Source organism: Zophobas morio, unplaced genomic scaffold (assembly GCF_036711695.1).
Source record: "Zophobas morio isolate AGI-343-1 ecotype UQ-CSIRO unplaced genomic scaffold, CSIRO_AGI_Zmor_V1 ptg000029l, whole genome shotgun sequence".
NCBI classification, from domain to species: domain Eukaryota; kingdom Metazoa; phylum Arthropoda; class Insecta; order Coleoptera; family Tenebrionidae; genus Zophobas; species Zophobas morio.
In genome coordinates, this window is record NW_026972134.1 from 5471028 (window position 1) to 5492103 (window position 21076).

The window sequence follows — 21076 nt, forward strand, 5'->3', positions numbered from 1 at the left end:
TTAAAGCAAGGAGTAAGCGCTACAGACATCTTCCAAAACGCAAGGACCTCCAAGCACACTTCTGATGTACCCGTCTTTACAAACACATCCTTCCACACAAATGTCCGGGCAGACCCTTGGTTCCTTATGTTGGCAAGTCAGAGGACACAGCGTTGCACATTCTGAGTATATCTCGTTTACTCGACATTTGGGTACATCTAGAGTTGGGAAAAGTAATATCAAAAAATCTAAGAAAATGCCTAAAGTACTTACTTTTACAAGACGCCCTGGGTACGCAAGAACCGCTTTCTCCTGCCCTCACATAACCGTCTTTGCAGAAACAACCCTGGACACATACATCTGTACATTCTCTCGGTTCAAAGATTTCTAGACAGGTTTGTGGGCACTCGGTGCCGCAATTCTGGTATTCTTCGTTTTCGGAGCAGATGGGTAGTTTATCTAAATAGGTGTCAAATGATTTTTATCTACAACTGCTTTATAAAGGCCTTATTACACAACTCATTCGGCACTGTTTGAGTTGAGTAATAAACCCTCTTATTCCACTAGTGGTGTAATAGAAAGATTACACCACTAGTGGTGTAATGAAGGGCTCCACTTCTTAGTTGAATTTTATTAACATGTAAATTACAACAAATTACATTGATTAATTCTTAACTTATTTGCTATACACGTCGATAATACATTTCTTACAATTACTGATATTAATACCAGATGAAATGAAATTATTTGTATCTTTGTCCATAATGCTTAGGTTTTGTTAACAAAATGTTTGTTACAGCTCCAGTATTTAAGATTTCTCTTCTAACAATGCTTGAATCTCGGTTGTAGCTACTGGCCGTACTTGTTCTGGCTCCAGGATCACCTCCAAGAATATCAGAAGCGGTCTTTTTCTTGTTTTCAATCGAAGTGTCGATATAACCTTCAGTACCTTCACATACAGCCCATAGGCTGCTGCATTTATAACTTTTCGACAAATTTTCAAAAAATGGCAACAGCACCTTCTATCTTGCTTCATGATTTATTTTCTTGGATGCACACCAGTCAGTGAACCGTTTTTCGTATTTAGTTTTTGATTTATCAGGGAACAATGAAGACACTAGGTTTGTAGCAGCTTCTTCTGTTTCGAAAGGCAAGCTTTCTGCTTCAGAATCACTCATTTCTCGATTGAACAACATTTTTTTTCTAAAAACTGACGCGTTGTTTACAACAAATTTGAGCGGTTGTCATAACACTGCAAAAATTCTCTTGATTCTTGATTTTTAATTAATAAAAAAATTTAATCGGCTTTTTTTCTTTTTCATTTTTGGGCAGTTGCAGATAAAGTTTTGTATTTCATACGTGGGCTAGAGCATATTACAGCAACTCGTGTGATTACAGATGACTCGGTCTAACGACCTCGTCTTCTGCAATCTTCACACTCGTAGTGCTGTAATAATGGCTCTATCCCACTAATAAGATAAATAACTATTATTAGTTTGATGGGAATTTTGGTTACTTACTGCCAAATGTGACCCCTAGAAGGAAGAAGGTGACGATGATGGTACCAAACATTTTGGTAGAATTTTTTTGGATTGTTGTAGACTTTACCAAGTTTGTCTTGATTCTGATTGTGCAGTTGCAATGCAGGATTTAAATACCTAATTGTTGCTATTGACAAATATTTTTATCGCCACTTGACTCCAAAAATAATTATTTCAAAATTATTTTGGCAAAAAATAAAGATTTTATCAAGATCGTTGTGCCTAAAAAACAATGTTGAGTACAATTAGTCTGACTAACTTAACAAACAGAAAAATGTATTTTTCAAGAAATTGTGCATCGAAAAATTTAAAGGAAACTGATGTAACTTGTACAGAAAGTGTCGTCATTAACAAGTCAAATATCACTATTTTCCTCTATCGGTCAGCGGTTTTAAACAAATAAGTTTTATCCGTCTTACATCTGACAACTGATAAGTGAGTCATGTTGAAAACATTGTTGCACTACGTTTTAAAATGTCTATTGTTATTTTAGACTTTTCGAGTGCTAGATCTTATTTTTTGATAATAATTGGGGTCTTCCAGTTTTTATCTCCGTTTTACGTAAAACTTGTTTACTTTTCAAAAAACCCATCACAAAAACCTAAAAATATTAATAATATTAATAATAATAATAATATTAATCTTTATTTCCAACGGGCAAAAAACACCCAATTACAGGAAACAATTAGAAAAGAATGAAGCATATAAATGATAATTAAACATATTATCAATAAATAAATACGAAAATTAAAATAATTACCAATTAAAGAAAGCAATATAATATTTAAATCGCTCAGATTAGAGTCTAAAACTTAAATGAATCTATGAGTAAGCACATACTCCTATTAAAGATATTAATAAAAAATAAGGATGAAAATTAAGACAATTACAAATTAATGAAGATAACATAGTAATCCCTTAAGACCAGAAACTTAAACTTAAATGTTTGTAGGAGTAACCTCAAACTAAACATATTAATAAACAAAAATGGGGATAATATTAATACAATTACAACACTAACAACTTTAGAAGAGATTAAATATATGTTGAGCTGAATCGAAATTGAAATCACAGTCACTGCTAATTAAGTTACAATAGTTACATATGAGCGCAACGGGCGATCTACTTAGAGCATTAGTTTTACAGCGAGGTGCATAAAATAAAGGATTTTGTCTGGAGTTTAATCTAGGGACAACAAAGAAAAACTTATCAAGGAGGTATGGACAATCTATTCTATTCTTTAGTAAATTGTATGAAAATTTAACAACAATAATTATCCTTCTTGTGTGAAGTCGTTTGCAATTAATCTGGCCAATAATAATTCATGATTGTATCCTCGAGGGGGATAAACGCCATCGGTCAGATACGCAACAAATTTTAAAAATTTTCTTTGAATTCGTTCTATTTGGTCGATATAGGTATTGTAGATCGGAAACCAAATCAAAGCACAGTATTCTAGAGATGACCTGACGAGAGAATTAAATAGGGCAATAAGTGAGTGTGTGTTCGAAAAGTCACGACAGCTACGATATATGAAACCATACATTTTATACGTTTTGGAAATACATTCATCAGTGTGATTATAAAAGTAGAATTTATTATCAAAAACAACGCCTAAATCTTTGTACCTATCTAAACGAGTTAAGACTACGCCTTTCAGGTAATAGTCAAACTTAACAACAGAAGCTTTTCTCGAGTAAGAGACAACGAAGCACTTAGATTGATTAATTGAGAGACTATTACACCTTCCCCAGTAAATTAGACAATTTAAATCTAATTGAAGTTGTTGACAATCGCTCAAAGATTTGAAGAAAAGTTTTAAGTCGTCAGCAAATAATAGTCTATTGCAGTTCAGCCCATCAACTATGTCGTTAATAAACAATATGGACAGCAAGGGGCCCAGATTAGACCTTTGCGGCACACCGGATCTTGGGGTGAAAGGTTGAGACATAAAGTTACGGTATTTCACGACCAACTCTCTGTTAAAGAGGTACTATTTAATAAGAATTAAAAGCGGTTTGGAAAAGCCAAAGCACTGGAGTTTTTTGAGAAGCAGAAAATGTTAAATATGATCAAAGGCTTTGGTAATGTCTGTGTATACAACATCTAGCTGATTTTGGTGATCTATAGGCTCAGCAGCGTATTGACAGAAAGAAACTAAGTTAGTGACAGTTGATGTTTTTTCTACAAACTTTTGATGTTAGAATATATCCTTTCATAAAGAATATTTTCAAAGATTTTGACAAAATTACACAGTAAACATATAGGTCTGTAGTTTTGTATCATAGAAGGGTCGCCTTTCTTAAAAATTGGTGTAACCGTTGCCTTTTTCCATTTCTCAGGAAAAGAAGATGTCCTTAAACTTAAGTAAAATAAAGAATGCAGCGGTTTGACTAATACATAAGCGCAGTCTTTCAGTATAAAACTAGGTATTAAGTCGGTAGCTGAAGTGAGAGATTGTTTAGATCGTTTTAACGCTAGCAAAATTTCTTCTTCCGTTATGTCTGACACTGAAACAAGTGCATTAGGAATGTCCTTTCCAGTGAAGTTACGAGAGTTATCAATACTTGAATCGGAACTAATGAAAACACTGCTAAATTAAGCACCAAAATCATTCACAATTTCAGTCGGTGATGATAACTCTAAATCCTGATATGACTTGGTTCCCGGAATTCTAATAGACCCTCTTTTATTATGTAAAAAAGACCAACAAGTTTTTGGATCCTTCTGAATTTGATTTTCGATGTTGTGTATGTAGGTATGCCATGTAAGCGTTTTTAGTAAGTGTTTGTTATTAATAATAACAAAGGATTACTAAACAGTGTTGCAAGTTGCAAGGTAATTAATTCCAGGACAACAATGTGAAAAAAGGAAATATGAAACAAAACAAAAAAGACATCAATCAACAATCAAAAAGACGAGGGAGATTGAAACGTTTATAAAAAAAAGATAAAAGAAGCCAAAAAACGATATTTCAGAATTCAGACAAAGGTGAGCAAGAGACATATCTCGAAAAAAAATTGGTCGAAGATTATTTCGACAGAACTTCCCTCGCTCTTGAAATACATATAATCCGACTAATTTAAAAAATTACAAAATTCGAATCTACCATTTTCTTTTTATGAATACCATTATAAAGATCCGCACAAGTGTAGACAAAATGAAACAAATTTAAAGCAGATAATCAACAGGAAAATTGTGAATGTTCTCCATTTCTCACTGCATGCTTAACTTTGACTGTCTATGTTTAGACCTATTTCAAAGAATTCAACTATTAGTACGTTCAGATTACATGCCTCAGCGGTTAAAAGAAAATGAAATTTGACTGATTTTGTCTTCCCAACGCAGAGGTGAGGATTGATTAATTAATTAACCACACTCATTTTTTTCCTAAAAACACTCATAAGTTTGAAGATGCAAACATTTTAATGTTATCGTAATCATGTAATTACTAATGAGAGACTGTTCGTGGAACGTACACAGTGTACACAAGCTTCGAGAATTTTCGTATAGACGTGAACGATTTCGCTTATCAATCTTTTACAATAATTATTAATGGATGACACTTGACACCATTGCATTGCCTAGCAACGTTGCTTTAGTGTACACGCTAAACCTTACGGTATAGGCGATCGAATACAGGAATCGGTTATTAAGAGAGATTATGCAATCAAACGTTATACATACCTATTCGAAATGCACTAATAACGTATGCTCTATATAAATAGCGTTAAATATTAACGTTGAGTCATGTTTAAAGTATTGCAAATAAAATTTATTCAAGCCCGCGTAAAGCTTGTGATAAACATTATTATTTGAAGTACGAGTTGTTAAAAATTGGTCTAAAGAGTTTAGACAGTACTTCCCTCGCTGTCGGAAACGTGACGACTGCATGCCTATTATGTTTTTTTTTTCGCAGTGGATTTCAAAGAATTCGGTTTTGTAGTTCCTGATTAAATCAATAAAATATATTTACGCATTCATTAATTTTTTTGAGTCACTCTGTATATGCAAATCCAAAAAATATAAATGGAGTGATAAATGACAAGTACAGACTCATCATATTTTGTACATTTTAGATATGATTTATTCGGCAAACTTTCGAGCTGACGTCATCAAGTTTTTGGAGGGGATAAGCAAATATATTTTGACTAGACATTTATTATGCTCTTTATGACCTTAAAACATCTGCAAGATTTCAGAGCATTCGGTTTTGTAGTTCCTGATTAAATCAATAAAATATATTTACGCATTCATTAATTTTTTTGAGTCACCCTGTATATGCAAATCCAAAAAATATGAATGGAGTGATAAATTACAAGTACAGACTCATCATATTTTTACAGTTTAGATAGGATTTATTCGGCAAACTTTCGAGCTGACGTCATCAATTTTTTGGAGGGGATAAGCAAATATATTTTGACTAAACATTTATTATGCTCTTTAGAACCTTAAAACATCTGCAAGATTTCAAAGCATTCGGTTTTGTAGTTTCTGAGTAAATCAGTAAAATAAATTTACGCATTCATTAATTTTTTTGAGTCACCCTGTATATGCAAATCCAAAAAATATGAATGGAGTGATAGATCACAAGTACAGACTCATCATATTTTGTACATTTTAGATATGATTTATTCCACAAACTTTTGAGCTGACGTCATCAAGTTTTTGGAGGGGATAAGCAAATATTTTTTGACTAAAGATTTATGATGCTCCTTATAGCCTTAAAACATCTGCAACATTTCAAAGTATTCTGGTTAGCAGATTAAAAATTAAATTTCAAAATGTTGTTTTATAATTTTGATTTTTTTTCCAAAAATCTGGACGTTTCGGGTGAAAAGTCGATTCAGAGTTGTAAACTACATGTGTAGGACTATGTTATTTTATACAATTGAAAACCCATTTATTATGTACAATTTTGAAGTGACGTCATCGCATTAGTGGTGGGGATGATTAGACAAATTTTGGTTAGCGTTTTACCATCTACATGATATTCTTAATATAAGTACAAAATTTCACAACAATCGGTCGAGTACTTTCGGAGATTATCTGTCTAATAAAAATCCGGGACAACAGACGGACAGACGGACGGACAGACGGACAGACAGACGGAAATGGGAGACCTATTTCTTCGTCTTCTAGGGGTCATGAAAGATCGAGAAAACGTAAAAGTAGAGAGTCGGTCGACGGACTCGATTACAATACTTCCTTTGCTTACGCTCGGGAAGTAAAAATGAAAGAACTATTAAAAGCAGCAATTTTGGGAAATGCACATGAAAATGAAATAGAAGAAACAATTCTCCTCATGCTACATCCCGCAAAAAATAATGAAGACGTGGAAAAACAACACAAATTTCAATTAAACGAGTGGGAGCAGAAATTTGATCGAAAGAATTTTTTATCGAAGCAGTTGTGGTACCCAAAATTGTGCCACTTTTGGGTCTCTCGGATAATATATTGTTATGAAATAAACCCATACGCCGCCCCGGTAGGACGCCTATGGGTTCCTGAGTTTTCTGTATTTACGGCGATAATGACGCATCGTGGATGACGTCACCCAGACAGCGCTCGCACAAAAAAAGCCCTCCAGCAGAGTACCGGAAGTCTCGATTGCGGCGTCTAGAAAAACACTCGAAGCGGCCTTCGCTAAAGAAAGGTCTAGAAAAGGAAGTATTCCAGAAAGACCTCGATTGGGAAACATCGAGAAGGGAATACGAGTTTAAATAGAGGCCGTCGTCGGGAGCGCATTCGTTCAGTCAAGAAGTCCAGCGAGTGAGCGAATTCATCCAAGTGAACCACGGAGTTATTCTGTACATAATCGCTGTAATATTTAGTCGTGTAATTCGAGTTATTAAGAAATAAATTGTTGAGTTTGTTGAGCCGAATTCAAATACCCGTAGAACGTAACAATATCTTCGATTGTTGAAAATACTAACCTGAACGCAAGAAAAATATTGAGGAATGTTTTGGAGGCAAATGCTCACGAGTTACAACTTCAAAGTGAAATATTCAAAGAACAGAAAAGCGAAAACGAAACATTAATAATAAGTAGAGAGCGGAAAATATGCAGCAAAATTTTGGGAAATATGATCATATGATATGCATCAAATTTATGTAAATATGCAGTTTCTTTCTTAATATATGCGGAGATATGCAGTTGCATATGCTCCAAAAATTAGAAAAGAGGTTTCCTGAGCTTACGTTTTGTTACAAAAAATACATAAATCACATTGCAAAGTGTTTGATTACATCTTACTAACACATAAATCACATTTTAAAGATAATATTCTTATAATAAAAACTAAATATAAACAGAATAAATTAAAAAATAGTAGTAATCGACTATTTATTTAATAACTAGGTATTTTGGTAACAAATTATTTTTAAATATTTTTCGAAATATTCTAACAAAAAGTTTTTCCGGTGATTCTAAAGTATGTATTTGTAATTAGAAAAACTGCGTACTATGTCTACAGATGTAAAAATACTTACCGGTTTAGAGCAGTCGCGACAAAACAAGGTTCCTTCTTGAAGAATAAGCCCAGGAAAAGGTTTAATCCATAAATTAATTTGAGTTATCTTGGACATATTGACACACCTGTATCGCTTTAAATGCTTTCAATGCACTCACGACGAAAAAAAATAGGATAACGTCCCTTCGACCACCATAAAACATATTATTAATATACTTAAGTAACGAACAAAAATATTGGGAATGAACGGTATTTCCAAAAGTAATTAGGGCCAGAATTTACCTGGAAGGATGGCTTAACACCTAATGGTTTCTCCAAACTACCATAAAACCCAAACTTTTCTAGTTATTTAAAGCTCAGGACAATATTTGCAATATGATTAATGAAATTTCGTCTTTCTAGATAAATGTCAATAAAATGACAATTTTTTTTTTCAAATTAGCACAAAAATTGATAAAAATGCAAAATATGCACCCGTTGCGTGAAATATGCAGCAGAAGGCAAATATATGCAAATATGCAATTTTTTATAGCTGTATTCATTTTTAATTAGCATGATTCGTCCACATATTAAATATCAAGACTCATATGCAAAAAATAACGGATATGCAAATTTCATAAAATCCGCTCTCTAATAATAAGAAAGGACTACTAAAGAGTCAAACGATGTCAAAAAAGGAAAGATGAAACAAAACAAAAAAGACATCAATTAACAATCAAAAAGTAAATAAAATAAAAGAAAAATTAATCGGATTGAAGGAAACAGGATATTTTTAATACCATCTCAGAATATGCATAAGAGGAACTGAGACACGTCAAATTATGAGCCACTATTGGAACCAATTGCAATACGGTAGATGGACATGTTGTATTGCTGTCGACTTCTATCCTTAGTCGAGACCTAACTGCGGATCTGCGATCGTAATGGCCTAGTTTCGGACGGCATGTTCGTCATGGAGATGTGCTGTGTGGGTAAGCTTGCGATAGATAGAATCACCGTCGAGGGGGGAGAACAGCCCCGACCGGTAGCCCCAAACTCCGCTTGTGCTAGAACGCCCCAGGGGTACTTTTGTGGTGCTCCTACGATAGGGAGTTTTGGGGCTGAGATGGCAAGTCCGTGTCGCCTTCGCTCGCAGCTTCTTTCCTCTTAGAGAGAGGGCGCAATTTTTATTGCCCCCTCCCAAAAAACGTATTCTATTATTTGTTGCGCTCCCGACTCACACGCAGTGCATGCTCACTTGTATGAAAGAACGTCTTCCCGCCAAGTTTAAAAAAAAACACAACGTAGGTTTCCATTTTGTTAGACGATCACAGCCAAAGCCAAATTTTGAATTTTTGAATTTTTCATGGGCCTTTCAAACTTTTTCAAGGTCAATTTAAAGGCGGGAAGTTTGGATTATCACAATGTTGAAGAACGTTTAAAAAACCTGCTGGAATGGATCACCGAGACCAAGAACATGAAACAGTGAAAAGGTCATTCATTGTTCCATGGACAAATTATATTTCTTCCTTTATGATCTGTGCAGTCGTGCAATTATTCGCAAAATAGATTTTGTTAAGCGTTATGCAACATAATATACACAGAATACGTATAGCTGTTTTCGAGTGTGTTTGGACATGGAGATAGATTAGAGGAAGAAAAAAAGGTTGAAAAAGCGCCTGATACCGTGCTTTCGACTGGGATCATAATTAGCTCTTCTAGCTTCTCCAGTGGCGTGCTCGAAAGCGGTTGTCCAGAGGCTAGACATATAACACAAAAATTAACATGTAGCAAGTTAATGGCATTGATTAAGTACATTTAATGCATGGGATAATGGATAAGGGTCATGAATGGGTAAAGGACAGATTTTTTTACTATTTACTACCTATTAACTCATTCGTAACCAAAGTGCACCGCCTCTGATCCTCTGTTGACAACCGACCGCGTCCAATGTAGAACGGAAAGGGTCACAAATGACTCTTGCGTGGAGCTCTTTTGCAAGAGTTTCTTTACCATTGGTTAAATGAGGAACGCTCCCTCCACTAATAGTACCTCAATGGTTTTGGAATTAACTGATTTTTTACACAACAGTCAATTCAAAAACAAACTACATGGAATCATATTGTTACGAAATAACCCATACGCCGCCCCGGTACGACGCTTGTGGGTTCGAGATGTACGGCGACAATGACTCATCGTCGATGGCGTTCGCTACAGAAAAGCCTGGAAGCGGAACTCGCGACTGGTATTCCAGAAAGACCCTGATCGCTGACATCTAGAAAGAAGTATGGGTTTAAATAGAGGCTCCCTTCGGGAACGATTATTATTCAGTCAGCAAGTCGAGACCACGAAAGTACAGTCAAGTTGCGCCGGAATTATTTTGTACATAATCGCTGGTAATCAGTCGTGTAAATTTGAATTATTAAGAAGTAAATTATTGAGTTTTATTCACGCCGATTTTATTCACCGTTCAACGTAACAATATCTTGATGTAATGCCAAAAAAAGCAGCCAAAATTTAACAAAATCAGAAAAAAATCACAACAGAATTAAATAGTAATATTTGAAATCTTTAATTAAAAAGTTACAATGAACAAAATAAAATTAGAAGTATCTACGTACCTACAGTTGCAAAAGTGTCAAGTTAATGAAGTAAAATATAGTTAAATCTTATTTAGAGAAAAATTGAAAATTGCTGCACGATATAAAATGTTAAATATTGAAATGTATATAGTAAAATTAAATTATTACACGTTGGGACATTTGTTTTCCCCATTTTAATTCGGATTTATTATGTTTGAGTTACGTAATGAAATTTTTGAAAGAAATTGATTTTGGTTACGATTTCATTTTGACACGTCATCAACTTTTTAAAAGAAACGAATCGATGAAGTCTAATTAACGATTTACCATGTAAATCGTTAATTAGACAATAGTAATAACAATATAACATTGACGCGTGTGTAACATTTCAGAGCAGTTTGTTTTGTTGTTTCTAAGATAAATTTTCAAATTTTTTTTTTTCCAAAAATTTCCGTATCTAAGGTAAAAAAAAATAAGGGCGAAGCAATAAATCAGTAAGTGTAGAAGTAAAATTTAAGTAGGGTTCATCTAACACAATTCATCAAATCAAGTTCTCATCAAATTATTGATAAAGACGAAAGAACAGATTTTGAGTGGGACGATAGTTTTAAGGTACACTCACAATTCCAGAGCAAACAACCGATGTTCTAAACGTGGTTGTTAAATAATTATATCACTCGTGTGCTTCTTGAATCAATATATGTCTTTTTAAAAAATATTCTTGTGTAATTAACAAGTTTTTGTTGTTATCTATTTTATGTAAAAGAAAAACAAATGCGAATTACCTACCTAAAAGAAAAATTTCGTTCAACATTATTTTAACTATGTTTTCATTAGAAAAGAAAAATTAATAAAACCATCTTCGCCACTGTACTATACTGCACTTGGAAAAATATCCTTTAAAAGAAAACATTTCAGAAATTACAGATTTAGTAAAAATCGCAAGTTTAGAAAAATACATAGGCACCTAAATAATTTTATTGTACCTATGTGTCTAACAACACAAAATCTTGATCATCAATTACCCGGATGCAAGAAGTGTATGTCAAAGCAAGCTGATTATAATTGACCCTTGAACACAAACAAAAAAAATCCTTAGTGAATCATAGTGTACGCTAATATATGCATGAATAATTGATAAATTAAACATCTGTTAAGTATGATAAATTACGTTTTATTTTCTACTAATTAGAGTAGGTCAATAGGCGTAAGATAAGAAATTTCATTATGGAAGTTTTAATGAAATGCACTACTTACATTTTGTGTAATTCTACTGACTTCAGATACCTAAATAGAATATTTTCTATTGCCATGAAGACGAAATTTTGTAACCTAAATGTCATTCTTTTATATACAGTTCAGTATCACAGGCACATGCAATCATATTTTAATTTAATTTTTTAATATATTAAAATTCAAGCACTATTATCGTGTTCAATTATTTCAAATTGTTCAAAAATTCTAATAATTCATGAACAAAAATTTCTTTCCGATGCAGTCCAAGGTGATAGTCCAAATGATTTAACCCTGAAATTTTCCAGTGCCCATGAACTTTGGCTTTTGGGGACAGTTGTTGATACAGGTTTTCACAATCCTTTCAAGAAAAAGAAATTATGCTTCAAACGTTATAAGATGTAACATTTTAACTTACTTTTAAGGACACTAAGGTATCGTTGTAACTCGATACCAAGAGTGTTGGCACTGTTATGTTTTGAAGTGGATATAGCGGAGGAATTTTTTGACCATAAATTTTCAAATTTTCTTTTTCACCATAATCGTACATCTGAAAGCGGTTTCTTGCATTAGCCAATTGTCCAAAATGCGCCAAAGTTTTCCAAGAAAAGTTGTCCGCATAGATCGCCCCATCGTAATTAAAAAAAGTCTACATTAAATTTTCAGCAAAACTGCTGTATCGTATGACATTACCGGGTCGGTTTCGCTTGGTGTGTAACCACAACACTGCCAAACGAAAACATTCACCACGAATAAAATGAAAGGGAAAAGTCGTAAAAAAACTCTGGATACTGGTATTATAAATGGCAGCAGGATCAAAGGGCTGCCCAAATGAATGAGATCCATGAAAGCCTAAAATTTTGGTTTATAATTAACTACATATATTGTTTTAAATAAATACGGGCCGGTTTATAGAAGCGCAAGTTAAATATTTAATCCTCGATTAATTTAACACTGGATTAAAATGTGAAATGGGAGCTCGTGATTGGTTAAAACCTGCACGTCGCCTAGCAACGAACCTCAATTAGAAGTTAATCGCGAATTAACTTTAACTTCGGTTTCTATAAACCAGGTCTACGTGTTTTAAACACCGTAATTAAAAACGTTGCAGTTAAATACCTTAATATAAGACGACAATCTTATAAACAAGAATACGAGGCTCGTTCCATGTTCGAAGTATGCAGGTGTTGCTAGAAGGATCATTGTTTTTAGATATTTGCTGGCTTGTATTGGTTTCAAAGCTGAGTAAATTAGACCAATCGCGGAACCTAAAGAATGTCCAAAAAAAATCACTTGTGATCCGTTGGTCTTGCTTTGTATCAACTCTAGTTCACTGGTAACATCGTATAATCCCATCTCGTGGACGCTGTAATTAATATTACGTCAAAGCACTCATTTAATACTGGATATTTGCAAATATTAATTTTATGTGTATTAATGGCAGGTTAGAAAGCAAGAACGACTTGTTCATTAGTAACTAAACAGACCGAACAAATAAATTTATACTGGTGATATAATTACACGAATAAGTTATGAAACTTACCTGAAGTCCCAGTAGGCAAAATCGTATTTGGTCATGTTGACATGTTTGTCCGAAAAAATAGTTCCTCTCTGATTGGCCAACCAAACGTCGAAACCATCTCTCCACAAGGTGAGCGCTTTAGGCCAGAAATGACGACATATTAAACGAAGGTCTTTTCGAAGAAGTTAGCTTACCTAGTGAATTGTTACCTTGCCACAGATATATATGAGAATGCGTGGCTATGGAGTGATGTAGCAAAATAACACCCTTACGATTGCCATTCGGTATTCGAAACATAGTAATGATATATCCATCTTCAGTTGTCACATTGTGTAGTTCTACCTTTCCTGCATATTTTTCGATGAGTTGTGGCTATTGTTGATTAGTAAAAAGAAGGCGATGACGGTATAACTTACTATGCTGAGAGTAGTGTCGGGATCGTAGTAGCAGTTTTCGTTGTCGTCTGGGTAGTAATAGTCACGAAAATGCCTGCAGACATTATTGCGTCTCGTATTAACGGAATGTGAAATTGGTTCAACAAAGGCTAACAGAAGTAAGTATGTGAGTAACATTATAAATTAAATTTTACACGACCGAAAATTTTATGGAAACTTTAGTGTCTACGTTTGCAGACGACGAATGAGTAGTCACTACAGAAAAATATAGTGATTGCTGACTCTAGCTCGTTTACACATGGAACTACATACGCTGTAATTTACCAGCCACACAGACTTTCAGTAAACAAGAGATAATTGGAACATTAAAATAAGGAATTCGTGTCGTTGACTTATATTCTAATATTCTATATATATATATAAGTTGAGCGATAGTATTTTTAATTGTTGTTATCATTTTTGACTGAACTTTCTTTGATTACAGACGTATCATGTTTGCATGCAGTGGCGGTGGACACTGTAGGAGAGATGTACCTATGTGAAATTGCATAGGTACCGTAACATCAAAAGTAAACAGCATCATAATTTATTCTTCTGAAGAAATATGTAAAAAAGCTTACGGAAATTTACTTGCTAATGATGTATCAATAAAACACAGTTATAGCCTTGGTAACATTGAAATCGTTACAAAAAAAATAATCAATGATACAAAGTTCATTTTACTGTGACATACTCGGATACAATGTCATATAAGTTTTAACTGAAGACCCCACTTGGTTTGTGGGTATGTTGCATATAAAAAATTAAAATACACTACATGCAAAAATTATTTTATGTTGAACTATTATCATCTAAAAATATATACATTTTTTAACATATCTAGATTCTACGAGTAGGAATGTTAAACACGAATAAAAATGTTTTAGACAGTTTACATACATGTGAACGTTCCTTTTTGTGCGATAAAGGAAAACTACTTAATATCTAAGTAATTCCCATTGTAGACTACCTATATCTATTTTGAAATATCAAGAGTTTCATCTTTTGAGATTTGTACTCAGTAGATGTCATTCGATGTAGCATAGTAATCTGTAATTGTTTGAAATATTATTATAGAAATACATTTTAACGACGAGGCCTGGACTAAATATATTATTATTTATTGTTTCAGCCCAAGTTTCTGACACTACTATGGTCTTTACTGCTGGACTGTTAAAGAAAACTTGTATGCACATTTAATTGTCATGGATCTCTACCTTGTCTCAACAAATAAAAAAATGTTTAGCTTTTTCACAAGTTTGTTCATCGAATGGTTTATATATGTTTATATTTTTTTATATAAAATGGTTTTGTTTGTTTTTTACTATTGTTGGTAATTTACTGTAAATAAAAATTTACTATGTTTTATCATATAAAAATATTATTTAATTTTGACCTCCTGAAACCAGAATCTCTACATACCAGTCAACTTTCCCGAGAGAGAATCAGTAAATGTCACATTTCCTAGGGAAAGCTAACATTGCCTAGTCAAAACTATTCATATTATCGAAGCATCGATATTCACTGACTGACTAGCTAGCATTCCCTAGTGATTGTTAGCATTCCCAGCATTCCCTGTAATATTTACAAGAATTAAAATGATATTTGCATACCTATCCATCAAAATTATAAAATGTATGTTCCAATTAAAGTTTGTTAATCATCCACACCAACAATTTGATGACGTCTCCTCAAAAAATTTCATAAAATGACATACTCCTATACTTGTGGCTTATGAGTCTGCTTTGATTTTGTACCCTAGGTATGTTATACACATTTTTGCAAAAAATCCAAATGGGTATCATCATCTTCTTTTATGTCGATATAAGAGCACTGATGTATGATAAACTTGGTGGCTGAACTGTAAAAATGTTGAATTACTAACACCAAAGCTGGTTCGATTGACTCAAGGCTAATATTTTTTTTTGATCAAATTAAAAACGATTCACTGATTTTCTCGAAAATTTGACAATACAGTAATGAAGCAATTTTCTGCATATAAAATATTCATAGATATGTAATGCTAATAAAGTTAATAAAGCTATTTAACTTTATAAACTGGTGTCGACAGGTTCTTCTACCAAAATTGCAACGACACTGGTTGCATTACGCTGCAGTTTAAAAATTCTATTTTTGATGCAAGAATGACCCCGACCACAAGATCCATAAGATAAGTATGTCTGCACGTGTCTGTAATGCAAAATACGCAATATGGAACGTATCAGCTGCAACTCTACAAGATAAATTTCGTAGTAAACCTGGTACCTATCAGCTAATCAAACTAGTGTCATTGGCGAATAGTAAAATTCGACCTTTCATACATCTAAAAGTAAATACATAAAATAAAAGTAAATACATAAAATAAAAGTTTATATATAAATTTGAGATATTATTAGGATAACATGGTCATCAAATGTTAAGACTACCGTCATATCACACAGATCTTAACCATATAGAAAAAAGTTTAGTTTAGGGTTGCTAAAAATAACGTTACTTTTAAACTTAAGGCCGCAAAAATTTTGACAGAAAAAAAAGTTCCAATATAAAGTTTAATGAAATCTGGGAAAATGTTGTTTATAACAATGATTTGAATAACGAGCGTCAATTGTAAGGGTGTCAGAGCTGATTATTATTAATTAATCTAATTAAACACACATCAAGTGATGAAGTTCATTTAATTATTTTATTTCTGTTAATAAAGCTGTTTTCAATTTTATAAATATACTCAGGTAGTTAAAAAATTATACTTTTGCAATTACTGACTGAACTCTATTCCCATTTATGCCGTTTACTGAAAAAATTACACTGACCCTATCAGTTTTGCGACGTTTATCAGTGTTTTTTCTCCAAAGTCGGGTGTTCAGTTGAAAAAGTCATCCAGATGGCGTTGATTTTTTTTGTAAACATTATGAAGTATTAAAAGCTATTTAAGTTTTAACAAGTACGATCCTACAGAATAAGAATTGACAAATACACAGGGTGTTAATTTTTAATACCCTGTTAAAATAAACAAGATGTTACAGAATAGGTCCCAATAAGGACTGAGAAGAAAATGTATGTGCCCTATATATAAATCTCGAAAAAGTAATTTGAAAAATGAATTCAGAAAATCATCGGCAACCATGTATAGCTTTAGTTTCTTGCTGGTGGTTTGGAAGCTCGTCTAGGGAATTTGTGGGTAGAAATCTGGTAAGGGGGTTGGTAGTACAGCAGGCTTATCTGTTTGGGATGCGTCACTTGTTGTTTTGTCTGGTGTAGGTGCAACCACTCGGTAAGCATTAAATTTATCTACATAGGTTTATTTTGATTCGGTAATTTCATAAAATAGCCTTTGTTTAAACGAAACTTAATCATACTGACGGCGACGGCACAATTAATGTCTCCAAATAAGAAAGGTGAGACGTGGTGTAAATTTGTTGATTATAAATTTATCGTTCATGTTAGGTTTTTAACCTTTCTTGTTTCTAACACAGTTTAACAATCATGAAAATTGTAATTTTACTCCATGCAGTCTTAGAAATTTTATTTTTCTTATGTGACACCGAAGAAATAAGCAACTTTATTCAGATGAAATAAGTAATAATGAATAATGTCTAAGGGGATGAATGGTTTTTCCTAACTTAAATATTATGTAGTTAATCTGAATACATTCTCATTTGGAAATTTTAAAATAGTAAATAATTGGCAACATTCATCAATTTAATTTTAAGCACTGAATCTCGAACACAAATGAACCAAAAAGAATTTTTTTAACGAATAGTTAATTAGAACACAACTTCTCGTACCCGTTTTCATACATTCTAGCGACCTGTATAAATGTAATATTTCGATGCTGATATAATATAAATGTATTTTACTTCACATATAGCTTATTCTAAAAAATATGTTGGAAAGGTTAGATTCGAACTTATTTACATTAATTCTCATTAATGGTAGGTATGTACTACATAAAATCGTCTCCTTACTCCTTTGAAAAATTGTATCATCTGACACGTTTCCTTGTAAGTACTTGATTGGTCAAGTAAAAAACCTTAATGAATTTAAATATTTTAATTGCGCTGGTACACGTGTTTCGGTACACACTACCTACCGTCTTCAGGTAGAAGAGAAAGTTTCCTGTTATATATTCTTGGCATATTTATCAAGACGAACAGGTACTTAGTGGAAACAATGACCATTTCTTAGTAAATACCATAGACAAAGCAAGATTTATTTGCGTGAAGACCACTTTAGTGATAATTTTTTAAGAGTACCGCTCATAACAGACTCCACAAGTTTGCTCTATCAACCATTTTGTAACCCAAAACGATTGTGGCGGTAATAAGATAATTTTTTATAGAAATTTAAGAAGTTCATACAGATCTTTAAGAAGCTTTTTACAGTTACCTTTAAAGGTATTAACGACCAGCCTTTTATTAAATTAAAAAACAGAATTAAATTAATATTGTGTGCAACCGATTCAATTTATAGGACAAGAAGATGGTAGATCTTTAAATTTGGATTTTTTAAATTAAGACTGCATTATGTAACCAAAGAATTAATAATTTACGTTGTACAAATATATGAGAGTGTTGTATATTATTTAAAACAGTTTGGAGACATTCTGTGCATTGAAGAATAATTAATTAGTGTTTTAATGTGTACAGAAATTATTATCTACTAGCATGAATTTTTTTTTTATTTATTTTTTTGTTTTTTAGCATTTCTTGCTTCCTCTATACTTTTTTGAATAGTACCTGCATGCTTTTTTGCTATTAAGTCAAATGCTATATTAAGTAATAACATCACAATATCTTTTTTGTGGTCTTCGCAAGTGAACCAAGTAAAATCTGTGTTTTCTTTAATAACATTAAAAATTTTGGTTTTTATATTTGAAATATGCCCTAGTCTATCTATGCATAGTACAATAATATCATGAACATGAGCAATATATTGTAATAGGTGGTTTGTGACATATTTCAGTCTTTGCATGTTGTCATCATATTCCTTAAAATATGTGAATATATGATAGGTATGGTCGCCAGTTTTCGTCAATCAAGCAATTCCTACATTCAGTACAAGTAAAATGTTCAATTTTTTTTACAAAATAACCACAAACATACGTTAATGCCTGTGTATCAAAATTGCAATCGTTAATGAAAACTGGAGGAGGTAATTCAAGATTCAATAATTCATTATTCTCATGCTCAACCAAAGGTGTGGCTAATTCATTTTCCTGTTATAAATAGTCTTGCAAATTATTGAGTAACCGACATTCGTCTTTTTCACAATTACCACCTGGACTTCTATTTGAAGCTAAATTATTTAAAATCGATGTCTTTAAAGATCCAATAAATTGGAAACATGAAGGATTTACATTTCCATGACGATGTTGACGAATTGTGCCAAATAAATTTTCAAGACTATCTTGACAAAATGACCTGGGGCGTAAATGTCATTCCAGCACCTTTACAAATTTTCCAGACCTCCTTCATCGCTCTGATGTTGTTCTTCCAACCAGTTTTAACAGGCATTTTTTGCTTTATTTTGCCTCCGTTCGTCGGCTGAAATTGCCAGTTATCTATTTTGTGAATAATTTGATCCCAAAATGTTATGTGCCTGGACTTTTTTGTAATACTACATCTCAAAGGTTTACTTTTGACAGGGTACCTAGAAATGCCATTGAAAGAATCAAAAAGTTTATCAATGTCAGCAACAAATTCCGCAGTATGAATAGCTTCAGATGGTAAAGGATTATTCCCAGTACATACTTGTGATTCAATAGCAGCAGCCATACTATGACTCATAGTTTTAGCTGCTACAGATACTTTCATTTTAAGAAATGAATTCTTTTTGTCGACATCCAAATATGACCTTCTTATTCGAGGTAACAGGGAAAAACGTCTAGTTTTCTGATCATTATTATAAGCCTTTTGGAGATACTCAAACTTTGCTGTTTTATTTGTGTCATATTTAATATTATATTTCGCAAGAGCCGTTCTAGTATTTTTTAGCAGATGGGGAACATCATGTATAACACAGATTTTTTTGTTATTGTCAAGAAAATACGGTTTATTAACGTTACCAGTCGAGCGTATCACCTTGTCCTTAATTGTTGACCTATTTGTTGAAGCCTGATCACAAACAATGGCTACTGGAATTAAACCTGTAGATTGAACTGCTGTAATGACTTCAGATAATATTGTCGTTAAGTCTGTTGTCTTTATTGTGTCTCTCGTAAAGTAGTAAGCCACAGGTTGTTTAAATGACTTACGTAGACCCCTTACCATAAACACTAAAGCGTGATTAGCAACAATATTTTGGCGACGAGAACCTCCCAAGTCAACATACCCTACAAATTTATCTGAAGTTTTTCAATATGTCAGCTCCTCTGACAAAGCCATTTCGTCAAACATAATGGAACAAATTGTTGGCTTTACAGGTGTCCTTTTTTACGTCCCTCTTAATTTTGTCCAACAATTGCTGGTTTATACCAGTTTCAAATGGTACTTTCATTAACAATTTTTGCAAAGTGGATTTGCAAGGTAACTTTACAAACTGCTGTAAAAACCTGTAACATCTAGGTCCTCTTTTATATAAAGCTAATCCAAATATTTTGCTTTTTGTAGTATAACGTGGTCTCTTTCTGTTTGCATTTACAAACTGTGATTTTATAAAAGAGACCCCAGAAGCGTCAAAATTATTTTCAATGGTGTTAAAAAGTGGACTGTTACTTAAATCGTATGCGGTCTTTATTTTATCCTTTGACTTCAGGAGTTTGGTTTATAATTTGTGTAACAGAACGTTCAAATTTCTACATGAAAAATATAAATGTTTTTTTCTAGGGGTTACATTTTTTACTGATTTGCAATTAATTTGCTGTAAAATTCCATTTTGTCGCTTTGCCCTTCCTAAATGTGATTCAGACATTTCTCTCTTTCTCTTTTTAAGTGTAGAATCAGAGGATTTTTTCGATGTATTAGCAATATCAAATAAATCAACCTTTTGATCAAAGTCACAATCAGAATAAATTGGATTTGTTAAATCAGAATCACCACTGAGATTGTCAACACAATTACTATTTGAACTTGCAGACATTTCGGAATCATTACAGTTATTACAATTAGGATTCAAAGTTAGATCTGCAGAAAGTCCACATATTTTTGAGCCGTCGAAACATGATGGAACTGCAAATTTATTTAACCGTTTCCTTAATGTACTTGTAAAAGCAGTGTCAGAAAAATGATATCCACATAATAGTATATTAAAGAACGAGTTTCATAAGGCAAATATTGATGGCCTTATGAACGAGTTATTTATACTATTTTTTCTATCGCACACGTTTTTTCCCAAA

The 21076-nt window shown here is 32.9% G+C and overlaps 2 protein-coding genes across 4 annotated transcripts in view; both read right to left on the minus strand.

Moving 5' to 3' along the window:
* The window catches only part of LOC135137320 (chymotrypsin inhibitor Ani s 6-like), a 26160-nt gene continuing 5084 nt past the window's right edge, over positions 1–21076 (minus strand). The window contains exons 2-4 of the mRNA XM_064066944.1: positions 1500–1742; positions 253–438; positions 1–197 (exon numbers count right to left, since the gene is read on the minus strand). Of these exons, the coding sequence (XP_063923014.1) occupies positions 1–197; positions 253–438; positions 1500–1551 (435 nt within the window). The 5' untranslated portion in view covers positions 1552–1742. The remainder of the gene's footprint in view (positions 198–252; positions 439–1499; positions 1743–21076) is intronic.
* Positions 11713–21076, minus strand: part of LOC135137780 (lipase member K-like) — a 14285-nt gene continuing 4921 nt past the window's right edge. For 2 of the 3 annotated variants that reach the window (XM_064067518.1, XM_064067519.1), the window contains 7 exons: positions 13726–13798; positions 13504–13681; positions 13331–13445; positions 12907–13153; positions 12481–12639; positions 12206–12436; positions 11713–12148 (listed from right to left, as the gene is read on the minus strand). In XM_064067518.1, the coding sequence (XP_063923588.1) occupies positions 11993–12148; positions 12206–12436; positions 12481–12639; positions 12907–13153; positions 13331–13445; positions 13504–13681; positions 13726–13798 (1159 nt within the window). In that variant the 3' untranslated portion in view covers positions 11713–11992. Of the gene's footprint in view, positions 12149–12205; positions 12437–12480; positions 12640–12906; positions 13154–13330; positions 13446–13503; positions 13682–13725; positions 13799–15356; positions 15732–21076 lie in introns of those variants that run through there. The other variant, XM_064067520.1, reaches the window with a different exon arrangement.